Source organism: Cavia porcellus, unplaced genomic scaffold (assembly GCF_034190915.1).
Source record: "Cavia porcellus strain 051 isolate PalLab524CR breed Dunkin Hartley unplaced genomic scaffold, mCavPor4.1 scaffold_30, whole genome shotgun sequence".
NCBI classification, from domain to species: domain Eukaryota; kingdom Metazoa; phylum Chordata; class Mammalia; order Rodentia; family Caviidae; genus Cavia; species Cavia porcellus.
This window is the reverse complement of record NW_026947513.1, coordinates 32,236,229-32,257,696: the sequence shown is the minus strand read 5'-3', so window position 1 is coordinate 32,257,696 and position 21,468 is coordinate 32,236,229. Positions and strand designations below refer to the sequence as shown.

Genomic DNA, 21,468 nt, shown 5'->3' with positions numbered 1-21,468 from the left:
TAAACGGGGCTTGATCGGATGCCTCAGTCTCTCTGTCTCCCCCATGTGTTTATTTAATCCCTGTTCCCCCTCCAGGTACACCCCACGGACTGATCCACGGGCCGGATCAGTATAAAAACACCACATCTTTTTTTTTTACCTAATCCTTGATTAATGGGCATTTGGGTTGTTTGCAGAATTTAGTTGTTACAAATTGTGCTGTTATAAACATGGAGGCACATATATTGCTGTGGTAAGATGTTTTTAATTCTTCTGGGAAGATACCCAGAAGGGGAATAGCCGAGTCAAATGACACCTCTAACTCTAGCTCTCTGAGGCATCTGCACACTGATTCCCATAGTGGTGCACTAGTCTATACTCTCACTAATGGTGGGGAAGGGTTGCTTTTTCCCCACAGCCTTCTAGCATTTGTTATTGGGTGATTTCTTGATGAGTCATTCTTCCTGAAGTGAGATGGAATCCTGGTGTTAATTTGCATCTCTTGAATGACCAATGATGTTTAACATTTTTTTCATGTATTTATTTATTTATATTTCTTCATCTGAAAAGTGTGTATTCATCTCAGATGCCCATTTTTGGACTGGATCTTTGAATTTGGGGGGAGATCTGACTTTTTTCAATTCTTTCTATGTTCTAGATAGAGGTTCCTTGCCTGAGGGACCATTGGTTAAAGTTTTTTCCCAGTCTGTGGGTTTTTTTTCACTCCGGATGGTGATTTCTTTGATGTGAAAAAGCTTTTTAATTAGATGAGATCCCATCTGTTGATTCTTTGAAGTACTTCCTGTCTAATTTAGGTCTTGTTCATGAACTCTCTACCTACTCCTGTATGTCTTCAAGATGAGAAGCAGTGTTTTGTTTCTTGATCTCAGTGTTTGTCAGCTAAATGTGTTCAGTTTGAAAGTATGCTGAACTATACACCTATGACAGAGCACCTTTTTGTAAGTATAACTTTAAAAAGATCTGCCATAGTTTTCAATATCATTGTGCTGATTCTAAACTGATTATACTATTCATTTTAAATCTCTTGTCTCACCAGCTCTGGTTTCTACCTTTTCCAACATGGTCAGAACCCAGTTGTGACGTCAGCACCCAGAAATGATTCTTTCATCTTAACCCCACTTTGTATCCATCCTATACACAGGAGGTCCTGCCAGGGCTCCCTTTCACTTACACAATGATCTCCAACCTCTGTTTCAGCTTCACATCCAACACACTTCACACACTCCAACTCTACCTTCCAAGTCTTCCTCCTCCCCTCACTACGGCCCCACACCAACCACTCCTGTCAGAGGAGTCTACTATGCATCTGTTCAATCTTTTACTGCCTATTATTTCTACTGGGAATTTGGTACTTCACAGAATACCACTTTGTGAAATATCATATTATAACTTAATGTTTTGCTGTACCTAGCTTCTCTCTTTTTATTTTTTTGCAGTGCTGAGGACTGAACGCAGGACCTTGTGCCTGCTAAACAAGTGCTGTACCATTGAGCTACATTACCAACCCTCTCTCTTTTTAGTTGAAGTTTACTCCAACTTCTCTTTTTAATTCAGGCTTAACTTTCTTTTTCTTTTTTGGTGCTGGGGATTGACCTCACAACCTCATGTTTGCCAAGCAGGCACTTACACTGCTGAGCGAAACCCTGACCCCCAGGCTTAACTTTCAAATAGTGAGATCCATGTAACATGAATGTTCAAGTCAGAGAGTTTTTACAGTTGTGTACATTCACGTAACCACTACCACCACCAAAACACAGAATTCTGCCATTGCTCAAGGAAGTTCCCCTGACCAGATTTCCAGGGAATCTCCCCTCTTCTAACACCGAACACTATGTCCTAAGTTTTTATAATCATAGACTAGTTTGGCCTGTTTGTGATACTATATACAAACCCTTTCGTTCTGGAGAATGTGAAGGAGACTTCAGGGTAGAACTAAGATGTGGCATAGGAAGACCATGTCGACGCATCTCTTGGATTGCTCGTTCTCTGTTGGTAAAGATCAAACAAGAGAGATTATATGAAAAAAAAAAAAAAAAAAAAAAAAAAAAAGAGAGATTATATGCAGGTACAATGAAAAACCAAAACTTGGTACACTAATATAAGGTGCTATTGGTGTACTTAATTAATATCTACTAAATCAATTAATTACTATTTTATCAAATTTAATTTGTTTTGTTTTGAGATAGGGTCTCACTATGTTGCCCATAGTGATCACTTATTACCACCTCAGCCTCCCAAGTAGACTACGGCTGTGTGCCTTCATGCCCAGACTTAATATTTTTACTAAATTAAAGCCCTATGTTTTTGTGTAAAATATTTCAATAAAAATATGCATTAAAAGACTGCTTAAAGCAGTTATGCTGTAATCATGTCAGACTTATAGGACATCTTTTTTCTGTCTTTTTGAGACAGGATCTTGCTATGCAGTGCAGGCTGGCCTTGAACTCACTTTGTAGTCAAGGCTGGTCTCAAACTTGCAATGATCCCCCTGCGTCTGGCTCCCGAATGCTAGGATTACAGACATGCACCACCATGCCTGGCTTTAGGACATCATTAAAATAATATAGAAGCAAGATGGACACAATATATTTAGTGAAAAAAAGCAGGATGGCAAGTGTACACTCAGACAAACACAGACATGAACACAGGACTAGACGTTAGTCTGAAAATGTTAGCAGTGACTCTTGGAGAACTCCTAATTTTCTTTTCTATATTTAAAAAAATACAACCAACCTATTAATGTATTCTTAAAAACTGTCTCTAGGTGAACAACAGTTGCTTACCTGGAGCATTCTGTGGGATTATCACCCTCTCTTAGCCTCCCTGACTCAGCCATCTCCTGCCTCTCCTATTAATACAACTATTTTGAGTTCTTCTCCGAGTCTGCATTCCTCACTGTGCTGTTCTCCAGGGCTAGGTTCACATTCCCTTCTTTTATGAGCCGATGACTATGCTTTGAGATGCCAATGACTCTCCTAAGTCCACATCTTCAGTTCATCCCGTGCTCCAGGCCCACATAATGACTTTCGTTGGACTGCTGAAGGGTCCCCAATTACCTTGGCTTACTAATTCCAGGATGAAGTATATTTTGTCCTCCAGGGTGCCAATGAAACCCCACTGACCTCTACCTCTAGTTACACATTGTTGTTTGATGTGTATGTGTATCCTCATAACCAATTTCCAATAGTCATTCATTGGTTGGCCCCTTGAAAGTTTCTAAACTGACTGATTCCCTCCTTGGCCTCTTCCTTTCCCAACTCTTACTGCACACAACATGGCCTCCTTTCTTCTTGCCTACTCCTCTAGGTCTTAGTGGAAGGGTTTACTCTCTCACACTTTCCTTCCTGTACTGGGGTCTGCCCCACTGTGTAAAGCAAGCATGCTGTCATCTCGCTTGCTATTCAGTCCCTAGCTTAGGTGCCTTGAGTTCTTCAGGATCCAGGATTTCTACTTAGTTCCCAAACTTTTTAAAATTATTATTCTTTAATAAACTTTTCCCTCTCAGATTATCCTGCTATCCAACAAAATTTTAGCATGCAGATACACTATTAACTACTGTGGCCAGTAGGAGCGCCATAAACTATTGTATTTTAGGTGATACAACAGTTCGCTGTGATAAACTATATACATATATATAGTATATTTATTATAATATTTCATATGTATGTAACCTAGAATTTTACTTTTCTTGCTACCTCTTTCTCCCACCTCCAAGAACCAATTTTGCTCCTTAGGGCAGAGTGACACTGTCCTGTGACAATGTATAACTTGCTGGACAGAAGGTGCAGAGATGTCACAGTCCTGTGGCTCACGTTTCTTTGCAGGCCCAGGATAAGGAAAAGGTTAGGAACTCAAGGGGAGCTATTGTCTGGGCTACCATGGAGGACTGGATTAGGGTCCTAAAACTACAGAGAGTTTAAGATGTTAAGAAATGGAAATCATTATATACATAAAGTTTAGCAGATAGTTTCAAGAAGAAACTAGATCTTCTGAATTACAATAAATTAGTGACATTGCTTTGTATCATTGTTGTTGATTTAGAATTAAATTTTATTTCTTTCTTTTTTTTTTTTTTACTCTTTTTTTTTTGTCTTTTTCCTTTTTATCGGTACCGGGGATCGAACTCACGACTGCCTGCTTGCAAGGCAGGTGCTTATGCCGCTGAGCTAAATCTCCAGCCCCTAAATTTTATTTCTTAAAGCAGGTATGTCTTAGTTACTTTTCTTTTGTTGCTGGGACAAAATACTTGACACCTGAAGTCAAAGAAGAAAAAAGGTTTATTTAGCTTACAGTTTGTAGAGGTTTCAGTCCATAGTTAGCTGGCTCTAAGGCAGGCCCAGGGCCAATAGTTCAAGGCAGCCAAGACACAAAGGGGAGGAGAGAAAGCCTCTTTTCCTCCCTTTATTGTATGCAGACTACCCAACCTCAGGTGGGTGTAGCTCTCATTCCAGCTCTATGCTCTCCTCTAGCACAGGCTCAGGATGTTTACCAAGTACAGACCCTGGCCCCCCCTGAGTCACTCAGTTTAATTTCTAAACTTTTCAAGTTGACACAATGAACAACATGCTACAGTGCTAAGGGCATGTTCTCCACACCCCAGGACCAGTTAGTTAAACTTCTAGATGGCTCAAGTTGACACAATGTATCAACCATAACAAGGGCTCATTAGTGTCTAAAATTTAGGGATTAAAATTTTCAGTATAAAGCAAATAAATTGAAATGAGAGTAGAGGAAATGTAGTATAAAGATTAAAAGCACAAGCTTTAGAAAAGCACAGACATGCCTGTGTTTTAGTTTCAACTCTACTTACAATTGTGTGACCTCAATTTCCAGTAGTGCAGGCATAAGAGATTGTTGCTAGGGTTAATCAGACACATATCTGGTGCTCAGCATGTACTTGTTAACTGGTCTTGTGTTGATCATTAATACTGCCTTTATGATCACCTGGGACTTACAACTTGGACCACATTTTGGGGGGTCTCTGGTAGTGACAGCTGTTATTCCCTATCTTAACTTCTGAAATAATGCTCTAATTTTGCCTTGTGCAATGTTACAGAGCCATTTATAAACATGTGCTATTATTTACTAAAGGGATGTAATAATCTTCTATAATACCTGTCTCCTCCTCCCTTTTTTCAGTACTAGGGATTAAGCCCAAGGGCGCTCTACTGCTAAACTATATTCTCCGCCACTTGTACTTTTTGAGACAAAGTCTCACTTAAGTTATCCAGGCTGGCTTCAAACTTGCAATCTTCTTGCCTCAGCCTCCAAGAAGCTGGGATTACTGGGTTTGTGCCACAGTGCCTGGTTAGTTGTTGCCTTTTTATGAATTACTAAAAAAAATATTTTGTATATTAATGTAAGAGTAAAATGTTATTTGCAAGCCACACTAAATTCTTTTCAGAACAGGACAGAGAATACATAAAAACAATGTTGATGCTACAAATTCTTTTCTTACCGTTCATATCTTTCTGTTGTAATCTGCTTTTTTAGAGAATCATAATCTGTGTGTAACTGTCCCACTTTAGTTCGAAGCATGGTGTTTTCCTGGCTTTGACTAGTTCTTAAAACAAATGATAAAAATAAATTACAAATGTTCCATTTTGCAGACTCAAGTTTGTTTTGTTAAGTTAACAAATACAAATGGAGCTGGGTATATAGCTCAGCAACACGGTGCCTGCCCGTCAGGCACAAGGTCGTGAGTTTGATCCCCAGTACCAAAACAACAACAACAACAACAACAACAAAGGAAATCTGAAAAACAAACACAAATGGAGGGATACATAAGGGTATGTAGCCTTTTCGGTAGCAAGTCTCTAAAGTCTGAAGTTTCTATCATAGTTTTCTTTTTCACTCGCTTAGTTTCCTTATCATTTACTGAGCTTCTAAGATGTGCCAGGCTAGGCAGTGGTCAAGCAACCTGAACACGATACAGGAACTGGACATCAAAATAGAAAATATCTCCACTGGTTCTTCCTTGATTTTTGCCTCAGAGTTTTAAGCTCGTTTTAAAAGCCCATTCTTCCATTTGTGGAATCTACTATGGTTTCTTTTTCTTTTCCAACAAATACATTCAAGGGTCTCTATTTTAAAATGACATCATCACGAACCTTCCCAAGGGTAATCAGCACACAAGGGTCATCGTATCTCTGCCTTTTCTGGGTCTTTTTCCTGATCTATGGTATGAGCTACAGACACCCCTTTCCATCCTGAAATGTCCTCCCCTTTGCCGCATCCTCCGACTATTCCTCCAAAGCGAGCTTTTCCTAACGATCACGCCCAGCTGTCCCGTAGCATTACCTCATGAAGACATAAAAGTCCTTATCTCCAAACAATGTCTCTCTCCCAAGCTAGTCCTCTGCACTGCCAAAAGTGGCAGGTACGTAAATCAAATATTTTGGGCCTGTACAACTGTTCATTTCTCCCCCCAAAAAGAAAAGCTACCTTTGACAAATTATTTTTTTATATAGGTTGATCTATGATACTTACAATTTGTTTTCTGAAAGGGTTAACTTCTCCCTAAGTAGCTGAATTTCTGAATCCTTTTCATGGGAGGATAAATGAGAATGAAATTCTTTATCTCTGTTTGTAGCCAACAATGATTCGAGGTTTTTAATCGTGTATCTCTCATTTGACAGCTGTTTTCTTAATAGTTCTGATTCTGATTTTACATTTTCTAATTCTGCTAGTGCCTACAGGAAAAACAAGGATTATTTTAGTACCAATTTAGACTCACTCTGATAATACAGTTCTGCAGAGCTGCTTAGTGATCAGTTGCTTCATTCTGAGTACTGGAATTGAGCAGTGATTTTGAACAATTTCCTTCATTATAAGAAAAAGATCTCATTTTTGAAATGAGTTTTGCTACTTTTACTAAGGGTTTATTTGGCTACAAGACATATTCTGATCCTCAAGTACTTTTTGACTCATGACTCCTTGTTAATAGTAAATTCTAAAATGTAGCCACTCTATTACGGCAATGAGGTCCTCTGGTTTCTTAAATCTGCTAAGTCTGATTATACAGCCAAGCCATTATCATAGCTTCTCAGTTCCTGAAAATACACCACTAGATGAATGACAATAGGAAACAATTCTGTTTGAAAGCACACTTTAGCTAGTTTAAAGTAATGCCTCTGTTTAAAGGGAAGTTCCAGCATAGTGGATTCGTTTAAGTAAAATTTAAATGTCTTGAGATTTTTATCAGGAAAATATTCTACTGAGGATGCAACGAACAGTTCAATTTTTCATTCACGCCTGGCTTTTAAAAAGAGAGAATGCGGGAGATAGGCAATTATGAAGTTCATAATCTCCTAAATATCTATTCCCAAACACAGAGCACCTGATTTTTTATTTATCTATTGATTTATTTTTTGGAGACATGGTCTCACTATGTTGTTGGGGCTGGCCTTGAACTCACAATGTATCCCAGGCAGGCCTCAGCCTCCCTTCAGGTGCTAGGATTACAGACCTGTGCTACTACACCTGGCCAAAGAACCTAAATTTATTACTATTACTGCTAGACAAATCTTGGCAAGCAATCTGTAGTCAAATAGTCAAAAGCAGATATTCAAAAGAAGAACAAATATATTGGGCAGATATGATAAAATAAAACAGGGTGGGGCTCGATAAAACAATGTACAAACACGATTTCGCTAGTTCTTACCCTCTCCAACTCAAGACTTTTAGCATTCAATTGTTGGGTCATAACATCTTTGCCTGAATCGAGCTTAATGCAAAGTTCTCTAAGAGAAGACAAATCACTTAACACTGTTGCTTTCTCATCTTCTTGATGTCTCAGCTCTTCTTCTAATCTAGCCATGCCTTTTGCCATTGATGAGATCTGAGATTCATAAGCATGATGCGCATTTATGTGCTGGAAAAAAAAAGTAATAGGTAAAAAATTAAAGTAATCCGATAATTTTAGGACTTACATATTTGTAGCCATAATTACACTTTGGAAAAATATGAGAGCCAATATTTGAATATTTTAAAACACTTTCAGGAAGTAGGCTGCTATTTAAAGATGGCCTATTTAATACATCGTTTAAGAAACGATGTATAATTATTAATCATGATAACTAAGTACTTAATATACGTATTTGGAAGACGCAAAAGTGGAAATTATTGTGTAAGGGTGTTGTGTCTGTAAGGGATTTTTGAATTCATACACTTTTCCTTTATAAATTCCTTTATTATAATAACGTCTTACGCTTATCATTTCCCAAGGGTGTCATTTTAAAACTAAATATTTCAAGTGTTAAATACAATTTACATAACTGTACTCCCAAATTTCACACTTGAAAAGTGAAATTATTTTCACAGACTTTACTGAACTGAATCAACATTAAAAGTCTAATGCTGACTAGGAAGACTTTGTAAGTATCATCAGTGGTAGAAAGTAAATGTGAATTTTCCAAACAGCAAGTAAATAAAAGTTCTCCTCAAACTAATTATAATAAAAGCTAATTTCATATATTACTTAAAAATATGAACAATGTCAAAGAACAAAAGAATGAAAGCACAGCTAGAGAAACTCTTGAAGATTGAAAAAGTACTCCTTTAGCTAGTTGTTATAGCTCTGTACACTTGTCTTCAGAAAATACTCCCTTGGCTAAAAATTTGTCAGAATCACGACAGTCTTGGTTCCCTTTTTGTTTACCAGCTTCCTCTTTAAACCAGGTGTGGTAGCAATCAGGATGCTGAGGCAGGAGGATACCATTAATTTCAAGTTTATTCTGGACTTCATAGTTCACGGCCAGACTCAATTACATAGTGAGAGCTTGTCTCAAAAAACCAAAAGCCAAAATAAAAAAACAATCCCATCCCTGGAAAAACAACAAGCACAAAAACCAATTCATTCTTTTATCTCTCCCTTTCTTTTCACATTTTACTTAAGGCAGCAAGGACACCTACCCTGACCTTTTCGAACTTTGCTTGGAAACCTTACCTAAATGTCCATGTTCACCTCTTACATGTTCTATTTTCTTCCCAATAAGAGATCATAGTTCTGCCAAGTTCTCTGCCCCTTTATAACAAGCATCACTTTTTTCTCGAGAGCCAAGTATATTTCCTCAATTTCATTTGGGACCTCACTGGAACAAACACTGTGTTCATGACAATTTATATGTTCTATAAATAACAGAAGTTTTCTTCTTTTTCTAAGTCTTCACCATAATCACATTTAATATGCTTAATTCTATCAATTATCTCTTCAAGATAATCCAGGCTTTTTCTATCAAGTACCTAAGAACTCTTCCAGTCTCTACTCATTACCCAATTCCAAAGCCACTTTCATACTTCTGGGTGCTTCTTACAGCAGTAACCTACTTCCTGGTACCCAAATCTGAATGAGTTTCCTAGGACTGCTGTAACAAAGTGTCACAAATTGAGTATCTTTTAAAACAACAGAAATTTATTCCCTACTGTTCTGGAGGCCTGAAATAAATTCAGGAGTTTACAGCTCTGGTTTCCTCTAGAGATTCTAAAGCAGAACTGGATCTGTCTGTCTCCTAGATGCTGCTGGTTACAGTCAACACTGGTGTTGCTTAACCTGTGGATGCATCACTACAGCCAGCTTCCATATGATACTTTTTCCTTGTGTCTTCTATGCCCAAATTTTCCTCATCTTATACAGATATTTGTCCTGGAATTGAAGGTCTACCCTAATCAGCATGGCTTCATTTTTAACTATATCTGCAAAAGTACTATTTCCAAATGAGGGACTGGATTTTAGCACCTAAATACATCTTCCTGGAGGTTATAATTTTATCCACTACCAAGAGTCAGTACTTCCTTTTAAAAGATGACAGAACTATATCAACAACAACAAAAAGAGCAAAATTAATAGTAACTATTTTATACTGACCTAACACAGTCTTTGCATTTTAACTGAACTCTTAATTTTGAGATTTTTCTTAGTCTTTATGATGACAGTTTATTTAAATATACATGAATCAGAATGATGTTGATTATCTTTTACCATGCACAAAAATTAACTCACAATGAATGAACGACTTGAACATAAAGAGTTGAAATGGTAAAACTCTTAAGAGAAAAACAGGAGAAAAACATCATGACAGTAGATTCAGCAAGGATTTCTTGGACATAACATCAAAAATATAGGGAATAACAAAAATTATAGAAGCTGGACTTCATCAGAATTAAAATTTCCATGCATCAAAAACTATCAACAATGGATCAGAATCTTTTAAGACCTGAAATTATTAAACTATTAGAAGAAAATAAGGGAAACACCTCAGACAGTGGTATAGCCAAAGATGTCTTAGATAAGATTCCAAAAGCAAAGGAAACCAAAGCAAAATTACACAAGTGGAATTACTGTATATCAAAGTAGGAAGCATTTGTACAATAAAGCAAGCAACACAGTAGAGACAACCCAATAAATGGGAAAAAATGCTGCAAATATCCTTTGATACAGGATTAATATCCAGAATAAACAAGGAACAGAAACAATTGACAGCAACAACCCAAAAAATTCAACTTTAAAGTGGACAAAAGATCTGAAGAGACATTTTTCAAATGAAGGCCAGTGATGGCCAACATATGTAGACACACACACACACACGAAGCTTAGCACCACTGGTCACTAGGAAAATACCAATCAAAACTATAGTGAGAGGCTGAGAATTTAGCCCAGTGCAAGCACTTATATGCAAGACTCTGGGTTTGATCCCCAGAACCACCAAAATAAAAGAAAATAAAAACCCACAGTGGTATCATCTACTCATTGGAGTAACTTACAAAAGGACAGAAAAGACAAATGCCTGTGCAGAATATGGCAAAAAGAGAATTCTTACATGTTGGCAGGAAGGTAAGTTAATATAGCCATTATAAAAAAGAGGAGGAGAGGCTTTAGCTCAACAGCATAAGCATCTGCATGGCAAGTGTGATGTCATGAGTTTGAACCCAGGTACCAAAAAATAAAAACAAAAACAAATAAAAAAGAGGCTGTTCTTCCAAACACCATAAATAGAATTGCCATATGTATGGCCCAGGGATCTCACTATAAGGTTTTATGCTTCAAACCCAGAAATGTACCCAAAATTTTACACCATAGGCAGGGGGCCTGGTCATAAGAGGTGGGTTACTGGGGGTGTCATGTGGAAGGGTACATTCTCATCCCTGGCTCCTCCCTTCTCTCTCTGCTTCCTAGTTGCTATGAGTTGAGCTCCTTTTCTTCTATCATGCCCCTCTGCCATTCTACTTCTACCTGGGTGCCAGACAACATGATCTGAGCCAAAAAAAAAAAACCACCCTCTCACTGTCTTTCTCTTTCTGCCAGGAAGATGGCAGAATGCTGAACACTGGCAAATCAAGATTCTCTGAGATTGGTATACCAGATACTGGAGTGTAGCACCTTGGGGAAGAGGGGGACAGGGATGAATTCTCACGACCCAGAAAGTTCTCAAGGGAGAACTGGAACCCACAAGGAGAGTAACGTGATAGTCCTCAAGGCAGAAGATGGAGGTGGCAAATGGTGCCCTCTCCGATTCCTGCCTCAGCAAACTGGGCATTTTGCCTAACTCCTGGCTTGTGGCATGACAGAGGAAGCTCAAGCATACAGAAATGCAGTGATGAAAGGGGACCCTGGAGGCCTCCATGAAGGAACACACCAGTGGAGCAGAGCAGTGGACACAGAGATTTGCAGTGGCTGGTGAGTGACCCCAGTTCAAACATTCTCAAGAGGGGTAACTGACTGGCCGCCATTTTGGGGTGTGGCTAGCTGAACCTGGGGTTTGGAGCAGCCATGAGTGAAAGGTTTTTGCCCTAATAGAAATTACTGTTCGGTTATAGCGGTGGTCTAATGAGGTGGAAGGCCTAAGCAGGACCATCTACCACTTCCTGCTGCTTCCTCAGCCTTAACTGCAGCTCCCCTTCCTGTTTGTGAAGAAAACTCCAATCAGCTCCTCGCATGTCATCAATGCCCGCCCTAAGTGCCACCCCTGGTCAGAGGTTGTTTGTATAACCCATAGCCCACGTCCCGGTCAGAGGGACTCAGGCCGCCAGTGGTCATGGACTCTTCTCTGATACAGGATTATCAGGATATCCTCTGACACAGGATTAATATCCAGAATAAACAAGGAACAGAAACAATTAACAGCAACAACCCAAAAAATTCAACTTTAAAGTGGACAAAAGATCTGAACAGACATTTTTCAAATGAAGGCCAGTGAATGTCCTTGGAATAAAGGCTACTTTTACTTTATATTTTGCTCTTTTATCGCACCGAAAACTTTCAATGAGTTGGCTTCATCTCAGGCTCCCAGTGTCTGTGTGAAGTGCGGCCAAGGGAGAGGGCCAGAATCAGGAGTCAAAGTCAAATTGGCAAAAAACATCCATAGTGTTGTGGCCTGAACGACTCTGACCACACCATACAACCAGAGACCAGGATCAGCCTGAATTTCTGTAGAGTTGAACCAGCACCCTACTGTATTTCTACTTCAGGCTTGTTGAGATTATACAGAACCTCGCGCAAATCCTGCTGCAAGCCTGCTGGTAACAAACAGGATGGTTCTGGGCTCTGTCTGCCTCCCTTGTCTACTGGTACAACCCTAATTCTTGTTTTTGTTTCTTCCTCTTTGTTTCCCTCCTGTCTTCTTCACCAGTCTCCAAAAGCTCAGGTAATCTTCCTTTATCCTCCTGTGTTTCTTCTCTTTCCCTTCTTTTTATTTCTCTATTTTATCTTCCTTTCCCTTTTAAACTTTCTCACTTGAGGGTAAAATTGCTCAATTGAGGGGATATTTGCTGTATATAATTTTCTGGTTTGTTTCATGATTTGTTATATAACTAGAAATCTTTATGGTTAAAGGTGGCAAATTACTGGTTACCACACTTTGTCATTTTCTACACAGTGCTAGATCCTACTGTTATTACTGACTGTACTACTTTAGTCAAGGGGACATTGTTGTTCTAATCAGTTGTTCTTCCTTGTATGCCAAGATCAAGATTGTCTCAGAGTTGGAAACAATACTATATGTCAGCACAAAAGAACCAGGGGCTGGGCTAAATAGGCAGAAACTTACCATCCCTTATAAATTGAAGCGATAAGCTCTTGTGACAGACTCAAAAGCCAAAAAGCCCGCTATACCCAGAAGACATGACTGAAAATCAGTCATTGCCTAATGAGTTCTCAATATTAATAAAAAGTTATGTACCATAAGCAATTTATAAGCACAAACACAGAAAATAAATTTTAAAAATAGAGAATGAGAAGAGATAGAAGCAACATGCGACCTGAGACCTCCAGCTTGCTCAAGGCAAAATGAGGAGGCAGTGACCTGGAACACATAAAAACCAGCCACCTGAACTTTCTGAAATGGTAACAGTAGAAGTAACACAGCAGATGAATGAGGCTCCAGAAAAAATAAATTGGAAATAAATTCTCAGATTACTAAAGAGAGGATGACCATAATGAAGGACATGGTTAGTAAATCTAGAGTAGACACAGACAAAAAAATAGAGAAACTTAGAAAAATCATGAAAATCATGAATGCCCAATATAGGAAAGAAATGGAGCCCATACAACAGTTTCAAATAGATATTAAGGAGATTAAAAATCTTACTGAACCGATACACAGCAGAATCAACCAATGTTAAGACAGAATATCAGATCTAGAGTACAAATTTGTGATTAGCAATCATGCAGAGAAAAACTTCTTAAAAATAGCAAGAGATTACAAAAAAAATGGTGGCTAGATGATATAAAGAAGAATGATGTAAGATTGATTGGAATTAATAAAAAAAAATCAGGAGTTATTGGAAAGGGCATAAAAAACCCATCCATAGCAGTAAAGGCAGAAAACTTCCCAAGCATGGAAAAAGAATTTGACACACAAATAATTGAGGCATGCACAACTCCAACTAGCCATGATCAAACAAACAAACAAACAAACAAAAAACAAACCCCTCAAAACCCCCCAAAACTACATCAAGCCATATAACAGTCAAGATTCCAAAACTTCCAAACAAGAATAGAATATTAAAAGCTGTTCAAGAAAAGAAACAAATCACTTAGAAAGGAAAGCCTATCAGAATCACAGCAGACTTCTCAAGATGAACTCAACTCCAGGACAGCTTGTCCGAGTATTTCAAACCCTAAAAGAAAACAACCTCCAACCTAAGTTGGATGTACCCTGCAAAACTATCTTTTCAAAGTTGATGGAGAAGTAAGATACTTCCATGACAAAGGACACCTGAAGAAATCCATGACCACCAAACCAGCACTCCAAAATGTTCTGAAGGATATACTAGAAAGATAAAAAAGACTACAATTCACAGAATCCAAATAGTGTGAATCCACTAGGCAAGGTAAGCAATTAAATAGTGGAGAAACAAAGGGAACCAACAACAAGAAAATAATAGGGCAAAGATAAGTCACACATCAGTTATAACCATCAGTGTAAATGGTCTCTAATTCACCCATAAAACCAGATTGGCAGATTGGATCAAGACACATGATCCAACAACATGCTACTTACAAAAACATATTTAATTCAAAAAGAAATTCCTAGACTACATGTCAAAGGATGGAAAACAATATTCTGTGCATCAGAAATTCAGAATTTTCTGAATTCTATTTGCAAATTCTATTTGCAAACAAAGTGGATTTCAAGCCAAAACTGATCACGAGAGACAAAGAAAGTCATTACATACTTGTTAAACAAAGAATACATGAGGAAGAGATAACAATTATAAATATACATACATTAAATACCAGTGCAACCAACTATATAAATGCATTTAGTAGATATCGACAATGTTCTACCTCACAGCATCAGAATATATGTTCTTAGCTACAAACAGGACCTTCTCCAAAATAGACCATACATTGCCTCATAGAACATGTTTAAATAAATGCATAGAAATTGAAATTATCCCATGGATATTATACTATAGTTCAAGAAAACCAGAAATCAATGGCAAAAGAAACCACAAAAACTACAAAAGCACATGGAAATTAAATAACACCCTCCTAAACAACCAATAGCTCACAGAAGAAATTAAGAAATTAGACAGTTTCTACAATTAAATGATAATGTTAATACAACATAATGAAACTTATGGAATGCAAGGAAAGCAGTCCTAGGAGGGAAATTTATAGCAACCAATTCTCACATCAGAGAAACAGAGTGAGTCAAATAAATAACCTAATGTTGAACCTCAAGCTATTATAAAAACAGCAAAGTAAACCCTAAGCATGTACAAAGGAGGAAATTATAAAAATAGAAATTAATGCAAGAGATTAAGAAAACAATACAAAGAATCAGTGAATTGAAGAATTGGTTCTTTTTTTTTTTCATTTTTATCAGTACCAGGGATTGAACTCACCACTGCCTGCTTGCAAGGCAGGCACTTATGCCGCTGAGCTAAATCCCCAGCCCAAAGAATTGGTTCTTTGAAGATTAAATAACATTGACAAACCCTTAGTTTTTCAAAGAAAGGAAAGAGAAGACTCAAATCTGTGGAATTATAAATAAAAAGGGTAAAATCACAATGGATCTTACACAAATCAAGAAGATCATCAATACTACTTCAAGAAACTGTACCCTAATAAGATATAAAACATAAAAAATGGACAGATTCTTAGCCACATATAAATTATGAGAGTTGAATCAAGAAGACAAAAAAATTCTAAACAACTCAGTATCAGACAGTGAAATTGCAGATGTAATTAAAAGCCTACGAGCAAAGAAAAGCCCAGGTTCTGACAGTCACTGCTCAATTTTTGCGACTCCTCAAACTTGTCAATGCAATTACAAGGGGAGCAATATTCCCAATGTCATTTCTGGAAGCAAGAATTATTCTGATACCAAAACCAGAGAAGGATCCAACCAAAAAAGAGAACTAATGAACATAGATGCAAAATTTCTCAATAAAATACTGGCAAATGAATGCAACAAATCACCAAGGTTTATACACCATAACCAAATAGGATTTATCCTAGAGACGCAAGGATGATTCAACATATGCAAATCAATAAAAGTAATACACTACAGTAACAGAACAAAAGACGAAAACTACATGATATTCTCTAGGTGAGGAAAAGCATTTGACAGAGTCTAACATTGATTTCATGATAAAACCCTACAGAAAATTGGAATAGTCTTTGCCTCAAATTGATAAAAGCCATCTATGATGAAACAACAGCCAACATCCAAATGGACAAAAACTGAACCCTTTCACTTTAAAATCAGGAATAAGACAAGGATGTCCACTGTCACCCCTCTTATTCAATATAGTTCTGAAAACAATAGCCAGAGCAATTAGACAAGAGAACAAAAGGAGTAAGAATAGGAAAAGAAAAAATTAAATTATCATCATTTGTAGATGATATGATACTCTAGAAACAACTATATAGAAGACCCAAGACCTCCACTAATATGCATTAGTTAAGTGGTAGAATTCTTGCCTGCCAAAGCCACCAGCAAAATCCTTTTAGATTTAATAACCAAATTCAGTAGCATAACTAGATACAAAGTCAACTATCAGAAATCAATGGCATTCTTGTACACAAATAACAAACTCACTGGGAGACAAATTAGGGAAACAACAGCTTTTGTAATAGAATTTTAAAAAATTAAACACTTAGGAATCAATCAAACAAAGTAAGTAAACAATCTTTACATTGAAACTACAGTACTCTGAAAAAGGTGATTCAAGAGGATATCAAAAAATGAAAAGATACTCCTTTTTCTTGGGTTGGAAGTGAAAATGACCATTCTCCCAAAATTGTTATATAGAGATTTAATGCAATCCCAATTAAAATACCAATGGCATACACCACAGAATTAAAGAAAACAATCCTAAAGTTCATGCAGAACCAGAAAAGAGGCAAGGCAGGGAGCATCACAATTCCTGACTTGAAATTATACTACAAAGCTACCTTGATAAAAACAGCATGATATGGCAAAAAAACCAAAGACCCAAGGAACCATGGAACTGATTAGAAGATGCAGGAACAAGCCTAAACACACTCTGCCACCTTAACTTTGACAAAGGGGCCAAACACCTTCTCTGGAAAAAAGACAGCCTCTTTAATATATGGTGTTAGAAAAACTGGCTTTCCACAGGAGGAAGACTAAAATTAGACCCATGTCTATCACACATGCATTAAACTAAAATGAAAAATGGATCAAAGATCTAAAAATACAAACAGAAACATTAAATCTGCTGGAAGAGAGAATAGGTAGCACTCTTGAAGACGTAAGTGTAGGTAAAGATTTTATGAAAAAAAAAACAATCTGTACAGGAAATGTTACGAAGAATCAACAACTGAGATCTCATCCTATTAAAAAACTTTTGCAAGCAAAAAGAAACTACCAACAGAGCAAACAGACAACCCAGAGTAAGAAAAATTTTTCCTACTATTCATCAGACAAAGGTCTATTATTTAAAATATATGAAAAATAAGATCTCCCAAATTTAATGACCCAACCCAAAAATGGGCATCTGAACTGAATAGACATAACACTGGGATTCCATCTCACTCCAGAAAGAATGGCTTTCATCAAGAAATCGAGCAATAACTAATGCCGGAGTGGCTGTGGGGAAAAAGGAACTCTTCCCCACCATTTGTGGGTGTGTAGACCGGTATAGTCACTATGGAAATCAGTATGGAGTTTCCTCAAAAAGCTAGGATTAGAAGTCTCATTTGACTCAGCTATTCCCCTTCTGGGTATCTTCCCAGAAGAACTAAAACCATCATCCCACAGTGATATATGTGTACACATGTTTGTAACAGCACAATTTGTAATAGCTAAATCCTGGAAACAACTCAAATGCCCATCATTCAAGAAAAGTAGTAGTTTTATACAATGGAGTACCACTCAGCCGTAACGAAGGATAAACTTGAGACATTTCTAGGTAAATGGATGCATTGTGAGACCATACTCGTAAGTGAAATAAGTTAGAGACACATGTTGAGATATTGCATTGCTTCTCTGTTGTGAGAAAGCAAAAGGGTAAATAAGGACCAAAATGTATAGTACATATTGGGAAACAGGAAGAAAATGTTCAAAAGGAAGAGGAATAAGGGAAGAAAAGAAGTAAAAAGAAAAAGAGAAGAGAAAGAAAAAAGTGGAAACGAGGGGAAAGGTGGCTGAAAGGAAGAGAGAGTTAGGGAAAAAAGAAGCAAAGTGTATCACATACAGGTACAAATTTCCAATGAGAAATGTAATCATTATGTGCACCTAAAACGTACCAATAAAATTAATTTAAAAAAATAAACCTACTCTCTAATTTACATTGGCTATTTTGACCAAATGATGGCAAAGTAACCAATACATAGATTTTATATATAGTTACTATCTCAGTTCACGAACACTTCCGTTTGCAAACAATTTGGTTCCATACCAAAGTGTTTGGCAAAATTTTGCTTCCAACTGCAAACTCTACATTGTGTGACAAACATGACCATGGTCATCTTCCCCACACAAACATAAGTGCAGTAATTCTTCACAAAATTATAAGGCAAATTAAATTTGTATACTGAGGTACCACTGTGTGAATATACATCTTATATCATATACATAGATAGCACCATATCAAAGAAATACCTGCATGTTATGGCTTGTATCTAGATAACATGCCAAGGCTCATGTGCTTGTAAGTGGTGCTTTTTCGAGGTAGCTGATCTAAGGTGTGTGAATATGGATTAAGGCTGTGCGATGACTGTGTTCACTGACTGGTTTAGTATGGTTCTGGGTGTGGCTGAATAGATTTTTGGAAGGCAAAAGCCCCATTCTGGGCATGGGTGGCACTATTTAATAATAGCTTAGAGCCTGGAGAGGATAAAAGAGAAAAGACTATTGTTTCCTGCCTACCACACCATGGATTGTTTCTCCTGCCCTGCAGCCAGCTGACTATGGACTGAGGACCTTTATAAACTGTGAGTCAAAATAAACCTTTCCTCCTTTAACTTATAGGTGCAAGGTCTTTTGTCCTAGCAATGATAAAAGTGACCAAGATACTGCATGCCCATGTTTATTGTAGCATTATCCATAATAGCCAAGATATGGCATCAACTGGGGTATCTAATAATGGATGGATGGATGGATAAAAATTATGTGGTATAAACGTATTATTCACCATTAAAAACATGGAATCTTACTATTTGCAGCAATTAATGGAACTGGAGGATATTATATTAAGTGAATAAATCAGGCAAAGAAAGACAAATACGGCCTGTTTTATTAATTCATAGAAACTAAAAAAGTCGATCATATAGAAGCAGACAGTAGCAGAGCAGTTAGTAGAAAACAGGAAGCATCAGGAGAGAAGGGATAGAAAGAGGTTGGATAACAGGAATAAAAACATTATTAGCACCACACCATGCCTTCCTGTGAGCTGGGGCAGCTGCCATGGAGAACAGGAAGAGAAGCAAGAAGCCAAACTGCATGTTCCTGTGAGCCAGCTGGTGTGCTGGCTGGGAGACAAGAAGAGCAACTCCTCTCTGCTACCCAGTAAGCAATGGGCTGATTCTGAGGAAGTCAGGCTGAGATGATAGCAACTGAAGTAAAAAATAATGTTTGTACTGTTTAATTGACTTTGCAGGCCTAATGCTGGTGGTTTGAGCATCTATTTGGAGGATAACAATGTACACTGTAGCAACTGTGGGGGGATTGCCTTCTGTTTTGGTTTTGAAATCCAATGTTTTGTTCCATTTTACTGTTTTGTTTTATTCTTATATCTGGTAATCTGAGCAACTATTTTGAAGATAACAATATGCAGTATAACAACCATTGTTAAATTCCTGTCATCTTGTTTTGAAAACCTATATAGCTGTTGTTCTCTGTTGTTGCTATTTGGCTTTTGTTGTTGTTTTTTTTTTTTTAATTTGCTTGCTTCTTGATTTTGCTGTTATTTCTTTTTTCTCTTTAAAACAAAAATAATATTAGAGATGCCAGGAAGCAGTTATACATGTAGAGCCATCCTGATGCAAGCAACCATCCCTTCTGATACACAGTGCCACCCCGTTTCCCATGCAAGGGGGCAACCATCTACAACTTTGAGCTAGCTCTACTTTTGCTTCCCCTTGGCACAGGGCAACAGAGGTGAGGACCAACTGACCTGATCCTGAATGAGGACAACGCTTGGGGAAAGAAGGGAGCGACAAGATCTCATAATTGGTGACATTAAGTCTAACAGTCTGCCTCAATCCCTGCCCTACATCCTACACCTGGAAGAGAACAGAGTTTCCCATCTACCAGTGTGAGCAAAGATAGGCTTTGGCTTGGACAGTAATCACAGTTAGGGGGAACAGACAGAGGGGCCTCTGGTGAAGGGAGCACACCTTAGAAACTCACAATCCCTAAAGCTAGGTGGAAAAAATCAGCACTGGCTGATCCTGGGGGAAAAATCACTCATTTGAAAACACAGGAGTTTTTTCTTTAATCCTTTTCTTTACTTTTGTATTTTTTATATTTTTATATTTCCTTCCTTGGGTTTTTTGGGGGACTGGGGCTCTTTCTTTTTTCTTTTTCTTCCCTTTTCTCATTTCCTCTTTAAACTTTTTTCGTTTTCCTTATCGTTTCTTAATTTCTCATACTTTGCTCTGATTATCATTTTTCTTCTTTTTCTTGTGAATTGTTTGCTGCAATAGTTCTCTAACACCATTAATTTCCTTACAGTCCTCTAAAGAACCCCTTTATCTCACTTTTCTCTCCTTTTTCTCATATCCCATTGATTACTTTTTTAAATTTGGCTTTTTAAAAATTCTCTGGTTCCCCATTCTCTTTATCTTTACTATTGTAACTCCTAAGCTGTATGAATCCCTGGATGGCTAGTTAACTTTACACTATTCTATTGCTAGGAGAGATAAAGATTTTGTGATAGTCCCAGTGATAAAGTCCCATTTCTTAGTGTAGATCAACACGGCAACCTCCCCTCTCAAGTGAAGCGAGGTGCTTGGATCCTAGAACAGAAGAAAGATCAATAGTTAGTTCCACCCAGAGGATACTGCCAAAAGTAGAGATTAATTAAAGAAGTCTCCATACTAGAAACAAGGCTTTCCAGTACAATCAACTCATAAGTCTCAACACAAACAAACAAATAAAAACCAGAAACATTAGAAGACAAGCCAATGAAATACCTCCAACTTCTCCAAAGCTGACAAAGGGGAGGAAAACAAAAGTCACATGCCTAAATTATTCAAAATGATATTAAAGGAGGTAACAGAACAATAAGGTACTTGGGATGTCCACAAAAGACACAAGTAAACAGATATTGGGCCATGTAAAATGACCTGTGAGTCTAAAGAAGACACTAATAAAAAGCTAGCAAACCTATTCAAAATAGTACAAAACATGAATGACCAGTATAGAGATGAATCAAAACTTCATTAAAAAACTCTGTAATGGTTGATTCATAGTATCAACTTGAGAAGTTTAGAAGTTTAATGAAGCAGCTCAGCAAGGGCCAGGGTCCTTACTTTGTAAACATCCTCATCCT

General features: G+C 37.6%; 1 protein-coding gene across 4 annotated transcripts in view; it reads right to left on the bottom strand.

Annotated features, from left to right (window-relative positions):
• Positions 1 to 21,468, bottom strand: part of Cep135 (centrosomal protein 135) — a 91,128-nt gene that overhangs the window by 7,068 nt on the left and 62,592 nt on the right. For 3 of the 4 annotated variants that reach the window (XM_063240502.1, XM_003471589.5, XM_013154486.3), the window contains 4 exons: positions 7,664 to 7,873; positions 6,490 to 6,692; positions 5,459 to 5,563; positions 1,892 to 1,986 (listed from right to left, as the gene is read on the bottom strand). In XM_063240502.1, coding sequence (XP_063096572.1) covers positions 1,892 to 1,986; positions 5,459 to 5,563; positions 6,490 to 6,692; positions 7,664 to 7,873 — 613 coding nt within the window. The remainder of the gene's footprint in view (positions 1 to 1,891; positions 1,987 to 5,458; positions 5,564 to 6,489; positions 6,693 to 7,663; positions 7,874 to 21,468) is intronic. The other variant, XM_063240501.1, reaches the window with a different exon arrangement.